General features: G+C 44.9%; 1 protein-coding gene across 3 annotated transcripts in view; it reads left to right on the top strand.

Annotated features, from left to right (window-relative positions):
• The window catches only part of LOC141096778 (beta-alanine-activating enzyme-like), a 90,847-nt gene that overhangs the window by 12,671 nt on the left and 57,823 nt on the right, over window positions 1–20,353 (top strand). For all 3 annotated transcript variants that reach the window (XM_073583582.1, XM_073583583.1, XM_073583581.1), the window contains exons 3-8: window positions 2,287–2,407; window positions 10,520–10,815; window positions 11,421–11,613; window positions 12,556–12,797; window positions 13,872–13,978; window positions 19,471–19,643. In XM_073583582.1, the coding sequence (XP_073439683.1) occupies window positions 2,287–2,407; window positions 10,520–10,815; window positions 11,421–11,613; window positions 12,556–12,797; window positions 13,872–13,978; window positions 19,471–19,643 (1,132 nt within the window). The remainder of the gene's footprint in view (window positions 1–2,286; window positions 2,408–10,519; window positions 10,816–11,420; window positions 11,614–12,555; window positions 12,798–13,871; window positions 13,979–19,470; window positions 19,644–20,353) is intronic.

Raw genomic sequence — 20,353 nt, 5'->3', positions numbered from 1 at the left:
TCCTATGAAAAAATATTCAGCACATTCTGTATTGAACTACTGTACCCAATTTAGTATATATTTTAGGAGTTGGAGTCGGTCCATTTTATGCCAAAATGAGCACCGACTCCATGACTCCGACTCCACAGCCCTGTTCACAAGTGGAGTTACTGTCTGCTGAGGCCTGGCATTCCACTCTTCTTGAAGGACGGCCCTCAGGTCATTGAGGTTCTGGGGTATAGAGTTACGAGCCTCTACACGGGAACTCAGCTGATCCCCTTGGTTTTCTTTGGGATTCAGGTCTGGAGAAAGTGCACACCACTCCATTTGAGGTTCCCAGTCTCCAGCAGCCGTTCTTAAATGATGCAACCTTGATGACCTGGAGCATTGTTGTCCATGAAGATGAAATGAGGCCTGTGTTGTTCGTGCAGAGGCACAATGTCTGGAATAATGATGATATTCATGTAGTCGAGGCTTGTCACTTCACCACTCACAAAGTGCCGGGCAGTTCTGTATCACTTAGACACCCCTTTCTTCACTGTAACACCACTACCACCAAAGGCTTGTCTGGTGGCAACTTTAGCTGATGCATAGCACTCTTCTTGAAGTCCCCAACATTGTTGGCAGCTATCATTTTTGCTGAGCATGAATATCGACTTTCATCAGTGAACAGTGGTGATGAGCACAAGTGCTCGTTACTCCAGTTTACCTAGGGTGCTCGAGTATGCACCGAGTATCGTGGTTGCTTCAGTGACATGTTTGAGTCCCCGTGGCTGCATGTGAGATAACCACAAAACATGTTTTGTGCTCATCACTGCTGAACAGCACTGAGGCCACTTGTCACTCGTCCAGCGTAGATGCTCTCTGGCTTTGGTGGTGTGGTCAAGTACCTTGCAGGTCGTCTAGCACGTAGATGACGCTGATGTATATGGTTTTGAATGGTCTGACATGACACTGAGCTGCCTCTCACCTCCCTCCCTTAAATGTGCCTGGAGTTGTGTGGCATTTATCATCCAGTTCCGAAGGGCATTGTTCACAATGAAGCAGTCATCCGTGTGAGATGTGGCCACGGGATGTCCACTTCTCTGTCTTTCTGTGACTGTTCCAGTCTCTCTCTATCTCTGTTGCACCCTGCAGGTGACACCGTGTCTCTTTTATCTCAGTGGCCACTTCTGTCTGAGAACATCCGGCTTGGAGCCTCGCAATGGCGACGTACTGCTGATCAATTGTTAGGTATCTTCTTGATCTCATGATGTCAAAATGTGGCCAGCATGATGTGGACAACTGATTAAATACCATTTCATATTGAACCCCAAAATGTATTGGGCGATTCATGGCTCAAACACCGGTTGTGAATTTTGCCATTAAGCCCCGTGTTAGAGAACAGTAAACAGCAAGTTGTGCAAAAAGTACTGAAACATTGAACAGGTGGACACGTGCATTCAAAAGATTACGGAAGGTCACATCAATACTCCTGGAAAAGTTACAGAGGATTTTAGGATCATTCTGAAATTTCACCTGAAAGCCCAATATTCCTAACTCTTTGTGAGTAGTGTATGTAAAGTATCACTTCAGAATTATTATTGTTATATATTTTCTTTACATCATCCTCAGTAACGTGTGTTCAGTGCATTAAAATACCTACTGGTTGCTGTCTTCTGCCGTTTACAGCGCTGCTCCAGTCCTCTGTGACCAGCCGGCTCATGACAGCGTTTGTGTGGACTAGAAGTCACTTCCTCAGAATTAGGCCCCATCCTGACATTCATGTTGCACATACATGTCTGTGATAGAACACATGCCCATTAAGGTCTATGGGGCTGTACACGTGTCTGTTATTTTTCACAGACTGTGTGTTCCTATAAAAGTCACAGAGACGTGTCTGTTTTTTGCTGGCAGCGCGCTTAAGTGCCAATTCAAGAATCTGTGTCCATTATTGGCATTACAAAGGAGGATAGGAGACGTTTTGTAATTTTATTTTTTAATTTTTCCGTATGTGAAAATCGCTGATCGTAAAAACTGACGAAACACCTATGACCAAAGGAGCATGACAAAACGTGAATGTCTGATTGAGGCCTAAGTGTGAGACTGGAGCGAGACTCTCACTTGCATTAAGAAAGGAAGTAATGGTCCATGGCCGATTCATTCGGGAGCGGATAGCGACCGATAAGTATTGCAATACAGGCACCGTACACGCATTACTGATATTTAATGGATAATGAAATGATCTGGAATGTGAATTCGAGTTCCAAATGTATAGGGACTAGGATTATAGGAGAGTGAATGCTCCCAATTTGTTGTCCTGCTCAGGATCCTCCGAGTGCCGGCTGCATATTCTCCACTAGATCCCGGTGCACCGTCGTCCTTCACATCTTCATTAATCCAGCGGTGTAAGATACGGTACATCCTTGTGGAGGAAGACAAAGTTGAGGTGAGAAAGATAAATAGGAAATGTTGCAAATACCGTGCCATCCTTAATCTGCAGTGATGTCCTGTCCATTATCTCCACAGCTGATTACAAACTTCTGCTTGATGTTCCTCTGGGAGATCTACCCAAAAATCAAGTAGAAGCTTGGTGTAAACTAAACATTTAAAACTTTATAACTTTTTTCTATGCTGAGACTGCAATATTCTGATAGCGCTAGAGTTTACAAAACTAATGTTTTACCTTCATTTATCCAATATTTTATCATTAGTCAAAAAGGAAAATAAAAGTGGTACAAAAAAAAAAAGTTCCTTATATTGTTCCAGAAAGAGCACCTGTCTTACGAGTGACAGGTCCCATGCAGACCTTCACATTTCCTATTCAGTCTGGACGGGGATGTGACTTCTGTGGTAAGTGATTGGCTGTAGCGGTCACAGGAAATTCTCAGGTGGTCTTTTTTTTTTTTTTTCCTTTTTGACACTGTCCAAATGGCATCTCCATGTAATGACTTTTAGCTTTTGAGCCTGGAGCTAAACTGGCACAGCACAGAAAGCGAGGATCAGCTCAGCGATAGTCACACAACACTACTACACATTGCAGCCCATGAAATTCAAAGTAAAGGCAGCACCGAAAAGAAAAAGCTGTTGTTATAAACAACCACGTGTGAGTTTGACCTTATGGACACTGATTTGTATTCTATCAAGTGGTATCTACAAGATGCACATAACATGCATCTATTCTTACCTGACAGCAGGCAGCGCACTGTAAGGCTGGAATCATATGGACAGTTTTTGTTACATTTTTTTATTTTTAGCTAAATACAGGATAAAAAAGACAGAAGAAGGCATCATAAAGTGCAATGACAGCAGCACGGTCCCTGCAGAAGCCAGTGCCCGTCAAGACCAAGTAGGAGGTGTATGAGACCTGCCTTTCACTTAAGTTGTGGCTCTTTGTGGAACAAAATACTGAATTTTTTTTTTGCTTTTTTTTTTTAAACCCATTTTTAATCTTTTTTTTGTTTAACTGAGAAAGTATTGAAAGTAAAAATGCATCAAAAATTGCAATTAAAGGATATTCCTATCTCCTAAATCCTATCCCAACATGTGTTATAGTATTATTAGCAAATACCTGCAATTAGAAATGTAGTATAGTTCTCCAGATTCACTATGTCACTTACCCCATGTGCAGGGCATAGCAGTAGCTCAGGTATCCATGGTTATGACTACAGATGAGCGAATGTTTCAATATTTAGTTCACATTACGATCACCGTCTGTGCTATATTCGCCAAACATAGCCGTACGCCATTGGATTAAAAGGGAGTACAGATGAGCAAATATGTTTGGAAACTATGTTGAAACATAAATTCGGTATAAGTATGGCAAATTCAGATTCGGTGATCATTTCTCCTTCGCCACATAGGGGGACACAGACCATGGGTGTATGCTGCTGACACTTTAAGTGAATATAAAAAAAATTAGCTCCTCCGCTGCAGTATACACCTACCACGGGCTCCAGCCAGAACCATTGCATACTTGGTGTCCGTAGGAAGCACATGGGTCTGGTCTTCAGACCATAATTTTTTATTTTATTTCTTATTCTATTTTTTAACTTTTTGCTTTTTTTCCATGGATTACAGGGACGACGGATCCCTTGAGGCGGGAACGTGTTGCCTCCATGTGCCTGCACCGTTCAAGCCATGCCTTAGCTATTTTAGGGGAGACGGGTCACTTCAAGGCACCGCTCTCCCCGCACAAACAACAGATGGGAAAGTTGAGTGTCGCCTCCATGTACCCCCTTCTGAAGCCAGGCTTACAGCTGGACAACAGCCCTGTCCCATCCTAGGGGAATGAGCCCCTAGGATGTACAGAGGCTCTGATGGCATCCATGCGGCCCTCACTGCATCACCACTGATAGAACAGCGGTGATGGAAGGAGGCGGACGGTCCCTCTCCACCTCCCTAACAAAGGGATGGTGGATTGAGGGTTCCTGCACCGTCCATACTGCAGCCCCTCACCTGCAAGGCAGTGCGGTAGCTCTGCGATTCTTCTGCTTCGAGGGCTAATACGGACCATGAATAGGTGAGTGTCGGATTGGCTGGAGGGCTCCCGCAGCGCGTGTTGCAGATCCTCGGGTGCGTTCCTGGCCGGCGCCGAAAATTTAGTCCCCGGCTTCGGCCTGTACTAGGCCGCAAGCTGGTAGTAGCTCCGCCCACTCGTGTCGCGTCGGTGACTCCACCCACCTGCTTGGCGCTTCACGCTCAGCTCGAGAGTGCCTTCCCTGACCCTGGCGGCCTTTTTTACTTTCGTTGCCACGGGAACAGAACACCGGCTACCTTTCTGGAAGCCACATCTACCTGGGTAAGAGATGCGCTGCTACATACCCACTGACCTTTTCTCTAAAACATCCAGAAGGGCTAATAATAATAATCTTTATTTTTATATAGCGCTAACATATTCCGCAGCCCCGATGGGGCTCACAATCTAAAATCCCTAGCAGTATGTCTTTGGAATGTGGGAGGAAACCCACGCAAACACGGGGAAAACATACAAACTCCTTGCAGATGTTGTCCTTGGTGGGATTTGAACCCAGGACCCCAGCGCTGCAAGGCTGCAGTGCTATCCACTGAGCTACCGTGCTGCCCTAAAACAGTGTTTTTTTACCTCATGTACCACCTTCATACTTCATTGCCACAGGGACAGAATACCCCACTCTGCGAAGACTGTGATCCCAAATGCTCTCAGGAGCCCTCCGCCACCACTGATCACAGTGTACCTAGCCCCCCTGAGTGGGCTTCGTCACTGTCGCAGTCCATGGCGTCTTTAGCCAAAGCGATTGAAGCCTTTCTAGATCCCTCTATGGGTCGTGGCATCCGTCTGCCTGTCTTAGCGGGTTCCTCTACCACATGGGAACCGTTGGCCTGCAGGGGCCGTTCTCAGTCAAAAGATACACAGGCATCTAGAAAACGGATCCATAACACATCTCCCGGGCATTCTAGCGCCTCGGTATCCGTGAGCTCCGTTTCTCGCTCCCCCTCGCCAGGGGTTTGCAGTGAATAGAACTCTGACTACGAGTCTGACAGGCCCCTCGATCTGGACTCGCCGGGTTATCAGGCGACGGTGGATAGTCTCATTGACTATCAGACTTTGAAGGCCGATGAGGACGCGGTGTCTTTCAAAGGGACTAAACGTCCTCATAGGGTGTTTGCCAGTCACCCTGAGTTTCAGGACATAGTGCAGTGGCATAGACAGCGGCCGAACAAACGCTTCACAGGTCAGAAGCCTCTTGAGGCCAGATACCTTTTCTCATCTGATCTGCAAAAGCAATGGGCGGAATCCCCTCCAGTGGATCCACCTGTATCTCGCTTGGCCTCCAAAACCCTCATCCTTGCCGGATGGATCCTCTGTTAAAGATCCCACGGACCGTCTGATAGGGAGCTTTGCCTGTTCTGCCTTTGAGGCCTCGGGTTTGGCACCCTCTCCCGCCTTTGCAGCAACATTGGTAGCCAAAGCCATTGTTTCCTGGGCAGATACTCTGAGCAGGACCATACATCGCAGTGATCTTCCCCCCCGGAGTCAGCGGGTTTGGCCAATCAGATCTCCTTGGCCAGGGACTATTTGATAAACGCATCCCTGGACATGGCCAACTTCGCCGCGCTTGCGGCCCCAAAAGCTGTCAATGTCAGATGGGCACTATGGCTTATGTAATGGCAAGCGGACTCGGCATCCAAGAAGTCCCTTTCCTCTGTGCCTTACCAGAGAGGTCGTATGTTCGGAGAGAAGCTGGAGCAACTGAACTCTGACGCTACAGGAGGGAAGAGTAAATTCCTCCCCCAGCAGAAAGTTAGACGACCCTTTCGCCGCCAGCAACAGAAACGTTTCCGGTCCATTCGCAGCAATCCCAGTTGGCTCACCACAGCCAACTCTTCCGGCTAAGGGCTCACCCCTCAGACAGAGGTCCTAAGGACTCGTATAAGACCAACCAGTCGTGGAAGAACAGACCCAAGCAGTCCAGATCTAGGGGATCCAGGTCCCATAAATTCTCGGCTGAACGACTCTTGGCAGTGTCCAGGCGACACCAGCAGAGTAGGAGGTCGCCTACTCCGGCTTTGCCACGCCTGGCTCTCTGTCATTCATGACGAATGGGTCAGGGACCTGTGTCCTCCAGATACAAAATAGAATTTGCTTCCCTCCCCCTGCACAGTTCTTCACCTCTCTTCCCCCCAAAGCGGAGGCGCAGCCATGGTCCTTCTACCGAGCCATTGATTCTCTTTGTCAAGACGGGGTCATTACTCCGGTTTCAGGAAACAAGAGATTCTACTCAAACCTATTCGTGGTTCCAAGGAAGGATGGGACATAGTAAATTAGTTAGCAAGGCCGAAAAAAGACATTTGTCCATCCAGTTCAGCCTATATTCCATCAGTATAAATCCCCAGATCTACATCCTTCTAAAGAATCTAATAACTGTAAGATACAATATTGTTACGCTGCAGGAAGACATCCAGGCCTCTCTTGAACCCCTCGACTGAGTTCGCCATCACCACCATTCCAGATTCTCACTGCCCTAACAGTAAAGAATCCTGTTCTATGTTGATGGAAAAACCTTCTCTCCTCCAGACGCAGAGAATTCCCCCCCTTGTGAGCGTCACCCTCCTTGATATAAACAAATCCTCTGAGAGATATTTGTATTGTCCCCTTATATACTTATACATGGTTATTAAATCGCCTCTGTCGTGTTTTTTCTAGACTAAATAATCCTAATTTTGCTAATCTCTCTGGGTATTGTAGTTCCCCCATCCCCTTTTATTCATTTTGTTGCCCTCCTTTGTACTCGCTCCATTATATCCTTCCTGAGCACCAGTGCCCAAAACTGTACACAGTACCCCATGTGTGGTCTAACCAGGGATTTGTACAGAGGCAGTATAATGCTCTCATCATGTGAATCCAGACCTCTTTTAATGCACCCCATGATCCTGTTTGCCTTGGCAGCCGCTGCCTGGCACTGGCTGCTCCAGGTAAGTTTATCATTAACTAAGATCCCCAAGTCCTTCTCCATGTCAGATTTACCCAGTGGTTTCCCGTTCAGTGTGTAATGGTGATATTGATTCCTTCTTCCCATGTGTATAACCTTTCATTTATCATTGTTAAACCACATCTGCCACCTTTCGGCCAACATTTCCAACTTATCCAGATCCATCTGTAGCAGAATGCGATCTCTTTTATTGACTGCTTTACATCGTGTTGTATCATCTGCAAATATCGCTATTTTATTATTAAACCTTCTACCAGATCGTTAGTTAATATGTTGAAGAGAATAGGTCCTTTTAAGGGGCCTAAAAGACGGAGAAGCCCATCCTGGACCTAAAACTCCTAAACAAATTTGTCAAGGTCCAGCACTTCAGGATGGAGTCTCTCCGTTCGATCATCTCCTCGATGGAAAAAGGGGAGTTCTTAGCGTCCATCGACATCCAGGATGCTTACCTTCATATCCCGATCTTTCCCCCTCACCAGAAGTTAGGAATGACCATGGACATCTCCCAAGGGTTGTTGATTCTCCCTCGGGACAAGGTCTTAGCCCTTCAACAGGGAGCCCGAGCACTGTGTCGTCCTTATCACTCCATCCGATTCGGCATTCTACCTTGACCGACTGTACCGTTTGTTCCGACAGTACCGTTTGTTCCCACGGGTCAAGCAGGCGCTCAGGTGGTGAATGTTATGGTCTTCTCTCAATCAGGGGAAGTCCTTTCTCCCAGTTCATTGACTGGTGGTCAGTACTGATGCTAGCTTTCCCAGCAGGGGAGCTGTCTTCCGTAACCACTCTGCCCAGCGTCCTTGGTCACCTTGGGAGTTATGCCTTCTGATCAATGTCCTGGAGATTCGGGTGATCCGATGGTCCATGAAGCGGTTTCATCACCTCCTGGCGAGTCACCCCAAGGTTAAACGCCAAGGTGCCCGAGTTTGTAGCTCGTTCCCGAGATCCAGAAGCCATCGGGGCGGTTGCACCGGTTCTTCTGTGGCATCAGTTTTGTCTTCAGTGCAAGTTTCCCCCGTTGCCTTTGCTCCCGAGGGTCATCAGGAAGCTCAAAGAGGAAAGGGTTCCAGTGATTCTGGTCACTCCGAACTGGCCACGCCAGGCATGGTACGCAGAATTGGTGCAACTCGTCGCCGACGTTCCCTGGCGACTACCGGATTGACCGGACTTGCTCTCCCAGGGCCCAATTTGCCACCAGAGCTCAGGGGCCCTGTATTTAATGGCCTGGTCGTTGAATCCTGGGTCCTAACCCAAGCTGGTTTCTCCCAAGAGGTGATTACCCCAATGATTTTCGCTCAGAATCCTGTATCGGTACGCATCCATCGCTGCAACTGGAAAACCTTTTTTGCTTGGTGCAGAGACCGCGGTCACCCACCTCTGGTCTAATCCATTCCCACCAGACCAGACTGGACTCAGACCTAGCGCTGAGTTCCCGCAAAGGGCGATCTCTGCCTTGTCTGTCTTGTTCCAGCACAAGATCGCTTCCAAGCCGCAGGTGAGGACTTTCAGGGGGTCGCCCATGTGGTACCTCCCTATAGAACGCATTTGGATGTCTGGGACCTTATCATGGTCCTTGGTGTTCTACAGGAATCTCACGGATGGCGTCTTTCCGTCAGACGGACGCGTCGTTCGTGCTTCCTGAAGGTCACAGGAAGGGACTAGCCGCTTCAAAGTCTACAATAGCCAGGTGGATTCACTCGTCTATTCAAGTTTTAGCGCATCAGAGGCAAGCCTATCCCAGCGGGGAGTAAGGCACACTCCACTCGGTCGGTGGGAGATTCTTGGGCCATTCGGCACCAAGCGTTGACGGAACAGGTTTGCAAGGCTGTGACCTGGTACAGTCTGCAAACATTCTCGAAGCACTACATGGTCCATACTCAGGCTTCAGCAGATGCGGGCCAGGGCAGGTGGATCCTGCAGGCGGCGGTAGGCATCTCTGGACAGTTGGTACGTGGGATTTAATCTGTTATGTCAGTTTTCCCCCCAGGGACTGCTTTAGGACATCCCATGATCCTGTGTCCCCCAATGTGGTGAAGGAGAAACAGGGATTTTTGTGTACTCACCGTAAAATCCTTTTCTTTGAGCCACTCATTGGGGGACCCAGCACCCACCTGTTGGCTTGACGGCTTTGGTTTGACATGTTGTACCTGTATTTGATGGTTATGATCTCCTACTGCTTTGTCACTGAACTGGTTCGGGCTGGAGCCAGTGGTAGGTGTATACTGCAGAGGAGGAGCTAATTTTTTTATATTCACTTAGTGGCAGCAGCATACACCCGTGGTCCTGTGTCCCCTAGTGAGTGGCTCGGCGAAAAGGATTTTATGGTGAGTACACAAACACTGTTTCTCCTTACATATTTGCTCATCCCTAGTTATGACCACTAAGAACTAACTAACTGTCACTATATGAGTAGTCGTAACCATGGATACCTAAGCTACTGCAATGCCCTGCGCATGGTGTAAGCGACATAGCTTATCTGAAGAACTATACTACATTTCTGATTGGAGGTATTTGCTAATATTATTATTACACCTGCTACATATTGGGATTGTATCTTGGAGATGGGAATACCCCTTTAAAGCAGTATGTGTTATTCTAAAGGACCACATACACATTAGATTGTTCAGCTGACCACTATCTCTCCCAAATTCACCACACACTGTTGTTGTGTTCTCTGTGATACAGACTCCTCCGGTATTGACTTATCTCTGCACCAAACAAAAAGATCAGCCGATGTTGAATACTTCTCCAATGTCATCTGCCCGCAGGTCCCCATAAACATTAGATGGTTGTCGATCCCGCGGAAATCTGTGGTTTGGCTGACTATTTAATGTGTATCGAGCTGTTAGGGAAGCCCTATATGACATACCTCTTGGAGAATCTGCTTTGGAATAAGGTTTTGTCTCCAAACTATCCGGCCGATCTCTACAACGGGTAATCCGAGGCAGTGCATGTACCCCAATTGTGATTTTGGGACCCCCCCATAGTGTCAGTTATTAGTTCCTACAAAACCAGCTGCTTCCCATTATTCTGTCCCATATGGGTGCTCTAAGTTCCTCAGTTGTTGCTTGGGATCTCTCCTACCCTAGGTGTTCAAGCTGTCACCCAGCTGGATCATAAAGGATTCCTCCGCAGTGCGCCATCTTCACGTCACCCTTTTTGAGTCTGTTAAAAGTGATTGGAGAGTTGATACAGAAGCTAGAAATGAAGCTGAGCACATACATGGTGGCAGAGACTGTATTGAGAACTCTCAGAATGAGGAGTACATTGACATTCGGGACAGAAAATGCCTGGCTTACGTTCTCCACACTTCTGGGACAACAGGCACCCCAAAAATAGTCAGCATTCCACATTGCTGCATCGTGCCAAATATTCTTCATCTCAGGTAAAGATGGCTTTAGAGAGAAATTACAGTTTTGTTCCACTATAGGCAGAACTTTTGAATTAGTAATGATTATTGGTGAGGGGGAGCAGCTGTTTAGCAATGCGACTGTCCACCAGGAGTGACCCCACCAGGGCACTACTATTTTGTGGGTCACTTTCAGTACTGCTTGTTACTGACATGCTAGGAATAGATGGGCAAAGGTGAGTTCTGAATCATTTTCTTACTTAGAGCAGTAATATTTGTACAGTTCAGTCACAGTTTGCAGGTAGATGTTCAGTCTTTTAGGATATTTCTTGTGCTCCACTAACGGTGATAGATGTATTGTCAGCCGTGCCTGGCAGGCTCTTTGGAAAGGAGTATTTAATCTTCTCCTTGTGATGTACTCGTATAAAATCTAATACGAGTACATCTGAAGCCAAATATCTGGGGGGCGAGTTTCTTAGCAACTAGATTGTCTCGTCTTTGCAGTGTGTTAGCAGCGGAATATGAACCTCCGGCCACGTGTTCTCTCATTGCTTTATTCGGTCATCTTTTTTTTCACCAAATTTTGAAGTTCTCCGAACATCGCACAAGTGTTCTGACTGATGTATTGATGTATTTTCCAGATCCATCCTTAATGTCTCTCCAGATGACATTGTGTTACTGTCGTCACCTCTGACCTTTGACCCTTCTGTCATTGAGATGTTCGTGGCCCTATCTACCGGGGCCTGTCTGCTCGTTTTGCCAGACCCCCTTAAAATGATGCCTCAGAGGTTGTGCGAGCTGTTGTTCCACAAGCATAAAGTGACTGTGCTGCAGGTAGGTGCCCTGATGTTTACAAAAGCAAAATCCTGTGTAAATCTACTAATTTTTGGAAACCCTTTTTTAAAGGGGTTGTCCACTACTCAGGCAACTTCTTCTGAATCACTATATTCCCAAATGTAAAATAATAGCCGCACCCCTCTGATGCTAGTGCTGTTCCAGCGACGTCAGTGCCTTGTCTCCCTGGGCGTTGGGTCACACAACCATTGCAGCCAATCAGCGGTTGCTTCACTCTCACTTAGACACCGGATGTCACATACATCCGAAGGAGGTCAGAGTAAATCGGCTGCTGATTTGCTGCGTGGCTCTCCTGACGTTCTGAGCTCCGGGGGAGCGGGCACCAACAATGCTGTAACGGCGCCTGCGTCAAAGGACCTTTTAAGCACTTTTGTATCAGCACCAGTCAAAAATGGAGTCATATCTCTCTTCAAGTCAATCAGTTCAGATCTCACTTCTGTGACCACCTTAAGAACCCTATTAAAATCCAGCGAATCCTCCATTCTGGCCATACAAATTGGATAACTATTGGCTAAATGCTTGTTATTTTGACATCTTTGAAAATGCTGGTAAGCTGCTGTCAGTCACCTCTGTCCATTATTCAGCAATGAACCCAGACCTCAGCATATGTCTCGAAGGGTCGGCATTAATTGAAGACCGCTCTGCTTTGGAAGTTTCATACGTAAGTTCTGTATTCTTCTATATAATGACAGCTGCGTTTCGACCTATATGATCTTCATGGAACTTCAAAAGCACACCATACAGATCGAAACGTTTCTGTTGTCATTATATGGAGGATTCAAGATCTTCTACATGAAACTTCCTGAGAAGCGCAGTCTTCAGTTGGTTCTGTGGATTTACAGCGAGTGGATCTTTCTAATGTGTGTTGCAGACATGCTTATTTGTGTTACCACATAGTTAGTAATTCTTTTATATATTTAGGTGACGCCCACATTTTTGAGAAGATTTGGTTCGCATTCAGTTCGTTCTTCGGTGCTGTCCAGGGAAACCTCCCTTAGAATTTTGGCCCTGGGAGGAGAACAGTTTCCACCAATAAGTGTTTTAAGAAGTTGGAGACAACCTGAGAACAAGACTCGTATCTTCAATCTTTATGGTGTCACCGAAGTATCAAGTTGGGCAACTTATTACGAAGTTTCAGAGACCATGATAAACTCTACACCAGGGTACAGTACACTCCTCTAATAAATGCGAGGCATCTTGTACTTTGAGTATGACTGTTTAGGTCATGTCGGAAGAGAAGGCTGAGCATAAGACATTGGTGTAGGTCACTTGGCTGGCATGAGTAGGATCTACTGTTTGAGAAAAAACCAAAACAGGCAGAGACGCTTACCTGTATGGACAGGCCTCAATACAAATGCACTAACAGGGTGCAGCGGACCCAAGTAAAATGGCAACTGCACAGGTGCAATAATACCTAATGAAACAGCCAGCCTACAATCAGGGCTTGGCCGTGTGGCACACCAGTGCAAAAAAATCCGTATGTGGCAATATATATGGTGTTACTAAGAGGCTGTGAACCATATGCTCTGCATTCCCTGTGTGAACATTGCCACATACGGATTTTTTTGCACTGGTGTGCCACACAGCCAATCCCTGATTGTAGGCTGGCTGTTTCATTAGGTATTATTGCACCTGTGCAGTTGCCATTTTACTTGGGTCCGCTGCACCCTGTTAGTGCATTTGTATTGAGGCCTGTCTATACAGGTAAGCATCTCTGCCTGTTTTGGTTTTTTCTCAAATATTGGAGGATTCTTTCCTCTTTCTGTGGTTTTTAAGATCTACTTTTACATGGTGATTGATACGGATCAGGCCTGTGTAGGTCAGTTCCATGATATAGGACTTATAGGAGGTGGGTAATAACTCCCTCACCATCCCAATAAGATCGACTATAAAACTGCACCCTGAGATGATAATTCAACCCTACCACACCATCTTGTACATTTTACTCTGCCTAACCCAATTCCCCGAAATCCTATCCCTCAGGAAAGCCAACATGGAATGGCTGAGAATTTAACGTGGCCATTAGTCTTTTTTTATTTTCACCTCCATTAGAAATCCAACAAGTACTATCGGTGCCCATAACATACATCGGAAACAGATGGCAATGACCTTCTACCCACTGGCTCATGATGCTTTTATCTTCTCACTTTCTGCTCTCTCATCGTAATGAATGTGATACAATTATTAGTTATAGTCTATTCTAACTTTTCTAGATTTCATGTATTCATTTTTTAAAGGCTCATCGATTCAGTGCCGCTGGGCCATCCCCTGCAGGGAACCATGATAGAAGTCCGTAACGATGATGGTGTCAGGGTGGAAAATGGAGAAGGGCAGGTTTTTCTGGGTAATATATTAGTCTTTGTTTTTATATGCTGTCTTTTAATTTGTATGACATTTATGTATGTCTACCCGTAAAGTTGTAGAAATCATAGGAAAGTAACAAAACGGAATGTCTTTCTAATGTTCTTGGTGCAGAAACAGATGTACAGTTGTGCTCAGAAGTTTACATACCCCGGCAGACTTTTTGCTTTCTTGTCCTTTTTTCAGAGAATATGAATGATGACACCAAAACTTTTTCTACACTCATGGTTAGTGGTTGGGTGAAGCCATTTATTGTCAAACTACTGTGTTTTCTCTTTTTAAATCATAACAACAACCCAAAACATTCAAATGACACTGATCAAAAGGTCACATACCCCATTTCTTAATACCGTGTATTGCCCACTCTAACATCAATGACAGCTTCAAGTCTTTTGTGGTACTTGTGGATGAGGTTCTTTATATTCTCAGATGGTAAAGCTGCCCACTCTTCTTGGTAAAAAGCCTCCAGTTCCTGTAAATTCCTGAGCTGTCTAGCATGAACTGCGTGCTTGAGATCTCCCCAGAGTGGTACAATGATATTGAGGTCGGGAGACAGAGATGGCCACTCCAGAACCTTCACTTTGTTCTGCTGTATCAAATGACAGGTCTATTTGGCCTTGTGTCTTGGATCATTGTCATGTTGGAACGTCCAACTACGTCCCATGCGCAACTTCTGGGCAGATGATTGCAAATTTGCCTCCAGTATTTGCTGATAATGTGCTGCTTTCATCTTCCCTTCAACTTTGAACAAGTTTCCTGTGCCTTTGTAGCTTACACATCCCCAAAACATCAGCGAGCCACCTCCGTGCTTTACAGTAGGAATGGTGTTCCTTTCATCATAGGCCTTGTTGACCACTCTCCAAATATAACGTTTATGGTTGTGGCCAAAAAGTTCAACTTTGATGTCATGACTCCAAATTACCTTGTTCCAGAATTTTTGAGGCTTGTCTCTGTGCTGTTTTGTGTATTGTAGGCAAGATACTTTGTGGCATTTGCGCAGTAATGGCTTTCTTCTGGCAACTCGACCATGCAGGCCATTTTTCTTCAAGTACCTCCTTATTGTGCATCTTGAAACAGCCACACTGCTAGCATTCAGACAGTCCAGTATTTCATCTGATGTTATTTGTGGGTTTTTCTTTGCGTCCCTAACAATTTTCTTTGTAGCTGTGGACAAAATTTTTGTTGGTCTACCTGACCGTGGTTTTGTTTTTAGAGCCCCTGATTTTCCATTTGTTCATCACAGTTTGGACGCTGTTGACTGGCATTATCAATTCCTTGGATATCTTTTTGTATCCTTTTCCCGTTTTATACTGTTCAACTACCTTTTCACTTAGATCTGTTGACAATTCTTTTGCTTTCCCCATGACTCACAATCGAGAAATGTCAGTGGCTAGATGAACGATGCAAGAGTCTGTCTGGATCCCAGAAATTCACTCTCACTTTTTATGCACACACACTCATTACAAGTAAACAGGTCACAGGTGAGGATGTTACCTTTAGTAGCCAGTCAAACCCATTTGTGTCAACTTGTGTCCATGTTATCAGGCCAAAATCACCAGGGTATGTGAACTTTTCATCAGGATTATTTGGATGTTTTGGGTTGTCATTATGATTTAAAAATAGAAAACACAGAAGTTTGACAATAAATGTCTTCACCCAACCACTAACCATGAATGGAGAAAAAGTTTTGGTGTTATTCATATTCTCTGAAAAAAGGCCTAGAAAGCAAAAATTCTGCCGAGGTATGTAAACTTTTGAACACAACTGTACAATGGTTAACTGTGGCAATTAGTGGGGTTCTGTCTGTTGTATAGTGTCAGGACTAATATACTAATGACCTGTCTTTAAAGGGAACCTGTCACTAGGTTTGTGGCATATGAGGTAAGGCCAGTCCCTGTACAACCTCATATACAGCATTCTAATATGCTCTATAAATGCCCCAATCCGGCCTGCAAGACAAGAAAAAGATCTTTTATTATACTCACCTATGGGGCAGTTGTGTCTCATGGGCATTGCTGTCTTGATCCAGTGCCTCTTCTCTTCTTGCGATGACGTTTTCCTTCTCTTTCTGTGGTTGATGCATCTCATGTCATCCACACAATGTCCAGAATCGCTCTCCCGCGCAGGCGTACTTCTCTCTGCCCTGTAAAGGGAAGAGGAAAGTACTGCAGTGCTCATGCGCAGGAAAAAGCCAAAGAGCCTTGGCGCATGCGCACTGCACTCTACCCTCAAGAAAAGTGTGACTGCACAGGAACGCGATGCCGTGGACACTATATGTATAATATAGGACGCATCATCCATATGAAGCCATACAGGAGGACGGTTATCATAAGAAGAGAAGAGGTGCCGGATCAAGACCAGCGACACCCATTTGCCTGGACCACCCCGCAGGTGAGTGTAATAAAGGTTATTTTTCTTCTTTTACAGGTCAGTTTGGGGGAAGATATACAACATTGTAGAATGCTGTATATCAGCCCTGAAAGGTGGTGGCCGCATCTTACATCGGCCAATCCTGATGACAGGTTCCCTTTAAAGTCTATGATTGGTGCTGCCCGCTTAATATAGTAACATACCACCAATCATCTGCTAACAGGTTTCGTGGCTAGAGCCGGACACCACAGTGCTGGATAGTGGCCGTTCTGGGTACTGCAGTTCAGTTCACTTTCGCTTCAATAGGTATTGTACAGGGTGGGCCATTTGTATGGATACACCTGGGTGGGCCATTTATATGGATAAACCTAAATTAAATGGGAATGGTTGGTGATATCAACTTCCTGTTTGTGGCACATTAGTATATGGGAGGCGGAAAACTTTTCAAGATGGGTGGTGACCATGGCGGACATTTTCCAGTCGGCCATTTTGGATTGCATCTTCATAAATGGCCCACCCAGGTGTATCCATATAAATAGCCCACTCTGTAGTATCATAGTCCTGGAGAGTTTAACCCCTTAATGTCTATGGACGTGCACAGTCCGTCATGGCAGGAGGTAACTTTCAGCACCATGTCGGACTCTGCACGTCCTGCCTTTGAACTGTTACTGTGTGTAAACATGCAGTTTCAGTTCAGTGCCGACAGCTGTCTATGACAGCTGAGAGGCACAGGAAGGGGGGCAGGGACCCTTGCACTCTGTCCCTGCACCCACGGCGCTGTGATTGGTCGGTCAATCTGACTGACCAAACACAGCATTGATCAGCAAGAGAAGCTGAAATTTGAGCTTCTCCTTGCCTGATCAGTGTAGGAGCTCAGCGCTGCAGTGGCTGAGCCTCCTGCACTGACAGCTAGGAGCGGAGCCCCCACCGCCCCTGGCTGTTAACCCCCTCACTGCTGCGATCGAGCGTGATCGCAGCATTCAGAGAGGGAGGCAAAGGGTAGGGGGCTCCCTCTGCCTCAGGTCGGCGTCCCTGCGATGTAATCGCGGGACCCGACCTGTGCCATGATGACCCGGAGGTGTCATGACAACCTCCGGGTCATTTACCTACGGAGAACTGGTGAGATCATGCTCACAGCATGGTGTCAGCAGCTCTCAGCATTGGTATAATGCACTACAATGCTGGAGCATTGTAATGTATTATACCTAAAGTGAAAGTCCCATAAAGGGACAAGGTTAAAAAAAACATTTAAAAAAAAAATATGTAAAAAATAATATAAAAATTCCCTAAAAAATCCCCTAAAAATTACACATTTTTATGTAAAAAAAAAATACACATGTTTGGTATCGCCACGTCCGTAAAAATCCCATCTATAAAAGTATCACCCTAGTTAACCCGTTCAGTGAATGCCGTAAAAAAAACCAAAAAAGTAGCAAATTATACTTTTTCCAAGCAGTATCATCATACCGCTTGAAAAAAGTGCAATAACACGCGATCAAAAAGACGAATCTAAATAAACATGGTACCGCTGAAAACGTCATCTTGTCCCGCAAAAAACGAGCCGCCATACAGCGTCATCAGCAAAAAAATAAAGTTATAGCTCGCAGAATAAAGTGATGCAAAAATATCTTTTCTATAAAAGTTTTTATTGTGTAAAAAACACCAAAACATAAAAAAAAACAATATAAATGAGGTATCGCTGTGATTGTAGTGACCCGAAGAATAAAGCTGCCATACTAATTTTACCACATGCGGAACGGACTCTGTCGGCCGAAATATGGAAAAATTATAGCTCATTGAAGATCATTTTTGTGGAAAAAATATGATTTTTTAATTTTACGGCTCTACGTTATAACCTTCTGTGAATCCCTTGGGGGTTCAAAGTGCTCACCACACATCTAGATAAGTTCCTTGGGGGGTCTAGTTTCCAAAATGGGGTCACTTGTGGGGGGTTTCCACTGTTTAGGCACATCAGGGGCTCTCCAAACGCGACATGGCGTCCGCTCTCGATTCCTGCCAATTTGACATTCAAAACCTCAAATGATGCTCCTTCCCTTCTGAGCATTGCCGTGCACCTAAAGATTGGTCTTCCTCCACACATGGGGTATCGGTGTACTCAGGAGAATTTGCACAACAAATATTGTGGTTAATTTTCTCCTGATACCCTTGACAAAATAAAAAAAATTGTGTCCAAATAAAAATTTTTGGGAAAAAAAGTTAAATGTTCATTTTTTTCCTTCCACATTGCTTCAATTCTTGTGAAGTACCTAAAAGGTTAATAAACTTCTTGAATGTGGTTTTGAGCACCTTGAGGGGTGCAGTTTTTAGAATGGTGTCACTTTTGGGTATTTTCTGTTATATTGACCCCCCCAAACTCACTTCAAATGTGAGGTGGTCCCTAAAAAAAATGGTTTTGTTAATTTTGTTGGAAAAATGAGAAATCGCCGGTCAACTTCTAACTCTTATAACTTCCTAAGAGAAAAAAATTTTGGTTCTAAAATTGTGCTGATGTAAAGTAGACATGTGGAAAATGTTATTTATTAACTATTTTTTGTGACATATCTCTCTGATTTAAGGGCATAAATATTAAAAGTTTGAAAATTGCAAATTTTTTAAATTTTTTGCCGTATTTCCATTTTTTTCATAAATAAACGCAAGTCCTATCGAATAAATTTTACCACTAACATGAAGTACAATATATCACGAGAAAACAGTCTCAGAATTAGCGGGATACGTTGAAGCATTCTAGAGTTATAACCACATAAAGTGACAGTGGTCCGATTTCAAAATTAAGGCCTGGTCTTTAACCTACAAAATGTCTTGGTCGTTAAGGGGTTAAAGGGGCAAGTCAAAGTCAGGAAAACCTGTACAGTGATTTACAAATGTAAACTAAAGAAACTACTGAACTACTTTTCTATTTTTATTTTTTTTTGCGTTGGACAAAACCTTTCATTATGATCTCTTCCCCTGTCTTTTTCAAAATTAGAAAAATCATCTGCTTCCTTTCTCTTTCCAGTCTGTAACATAATGCAGTGAGGATGCCCATTAGATGTGTAACTGTTCTGTATTGCACTAATGCTGGATTTTTCCGTTGTCTACTTTCAGGAGGGAGACGGCGAGTTTGCTTTTTGGATGATGAGATAATGCTCCCTTATGGAACAATGAGAGCAACCGGGGATTGGGTGAAATTACAAGACGGGGACATGTTTTACATGGGACGTAAAGATAACCAGATTAAACGCCACGGCAAGAGATTAAACACGGAATATGTACAGCAGGTACGGAAACGTTACAGATTGAATTTGTCACCTCAGTCTCCTTTGCTCATTTATGATCTTTCCTCACTGACCTAATAACTTTTCATAGGTTTAATGCAGGAAAAAAACACAATTTTCTCGTTCGTTTCATTGGAGACACAGAACCGTGGGATACTATGGTGCCACCTGTAGGCTGACACCAATATTACAATTTAAATAAAATTGGCTCCTTCCCAGCAGACTATTATTATTATTATTATTTATTGTTATAGCGCCATTTATTCCATGGCGCTTTACATGTGAGGAGGGGTATACATAAAAACAAGTACAATAATCTTAAACAATACAAGTCATAACTGGTACAGGAGGAGAGAGGACCCTGCCCGCGAGGGCTCACAATCTTCAAGGGATGGGTGATAATACAGTAGGCGAGGGTAGAGCTGGTCGTGCAGCGGTTTGGTCGATCGGTGGTTACTGCAGGTTATAGGCTTGTCGGAAGAGGTGGGTCTTCAGGCTCTTTTTGAAGGTTTCGATGGTAGGTGAGAGTCTGATATGTTGTGGTAGAGAGTTCCAGAGTAGGGGTGATGCGCGAGAGAAATCTTGTATGCGATTGTGGGAAGAGGAGATAAGAGGGGAGTAGAGAAGGAGATCTTGTGAGGATCGGAGGTTGCGTGCAGGAAAGTACCGGGAGACGAGGTCACAGATGTATGGAGGAGACAAGTTGTGGATGG

Source organism: Dendrobates tinctorius, unplaced genomic scaffold (genome assembly GCF_039654945.1).
Source record: "Dendrobates tinctorius isolate UK_male_01 unplaced genomic scaffold, ASM3965494v1 ptg000079l, whole genome shotgun sequence".
Taxonomy (NCBI): Eukaryota; Metazoa; Chordata; class Amphibia; order Anura; family Dendrobatidae; genus Dendrobates; species Dendrobates tinctorius.
This window is presented reverse-complemented; position numbering and strand designations above follow the sequence as displayed.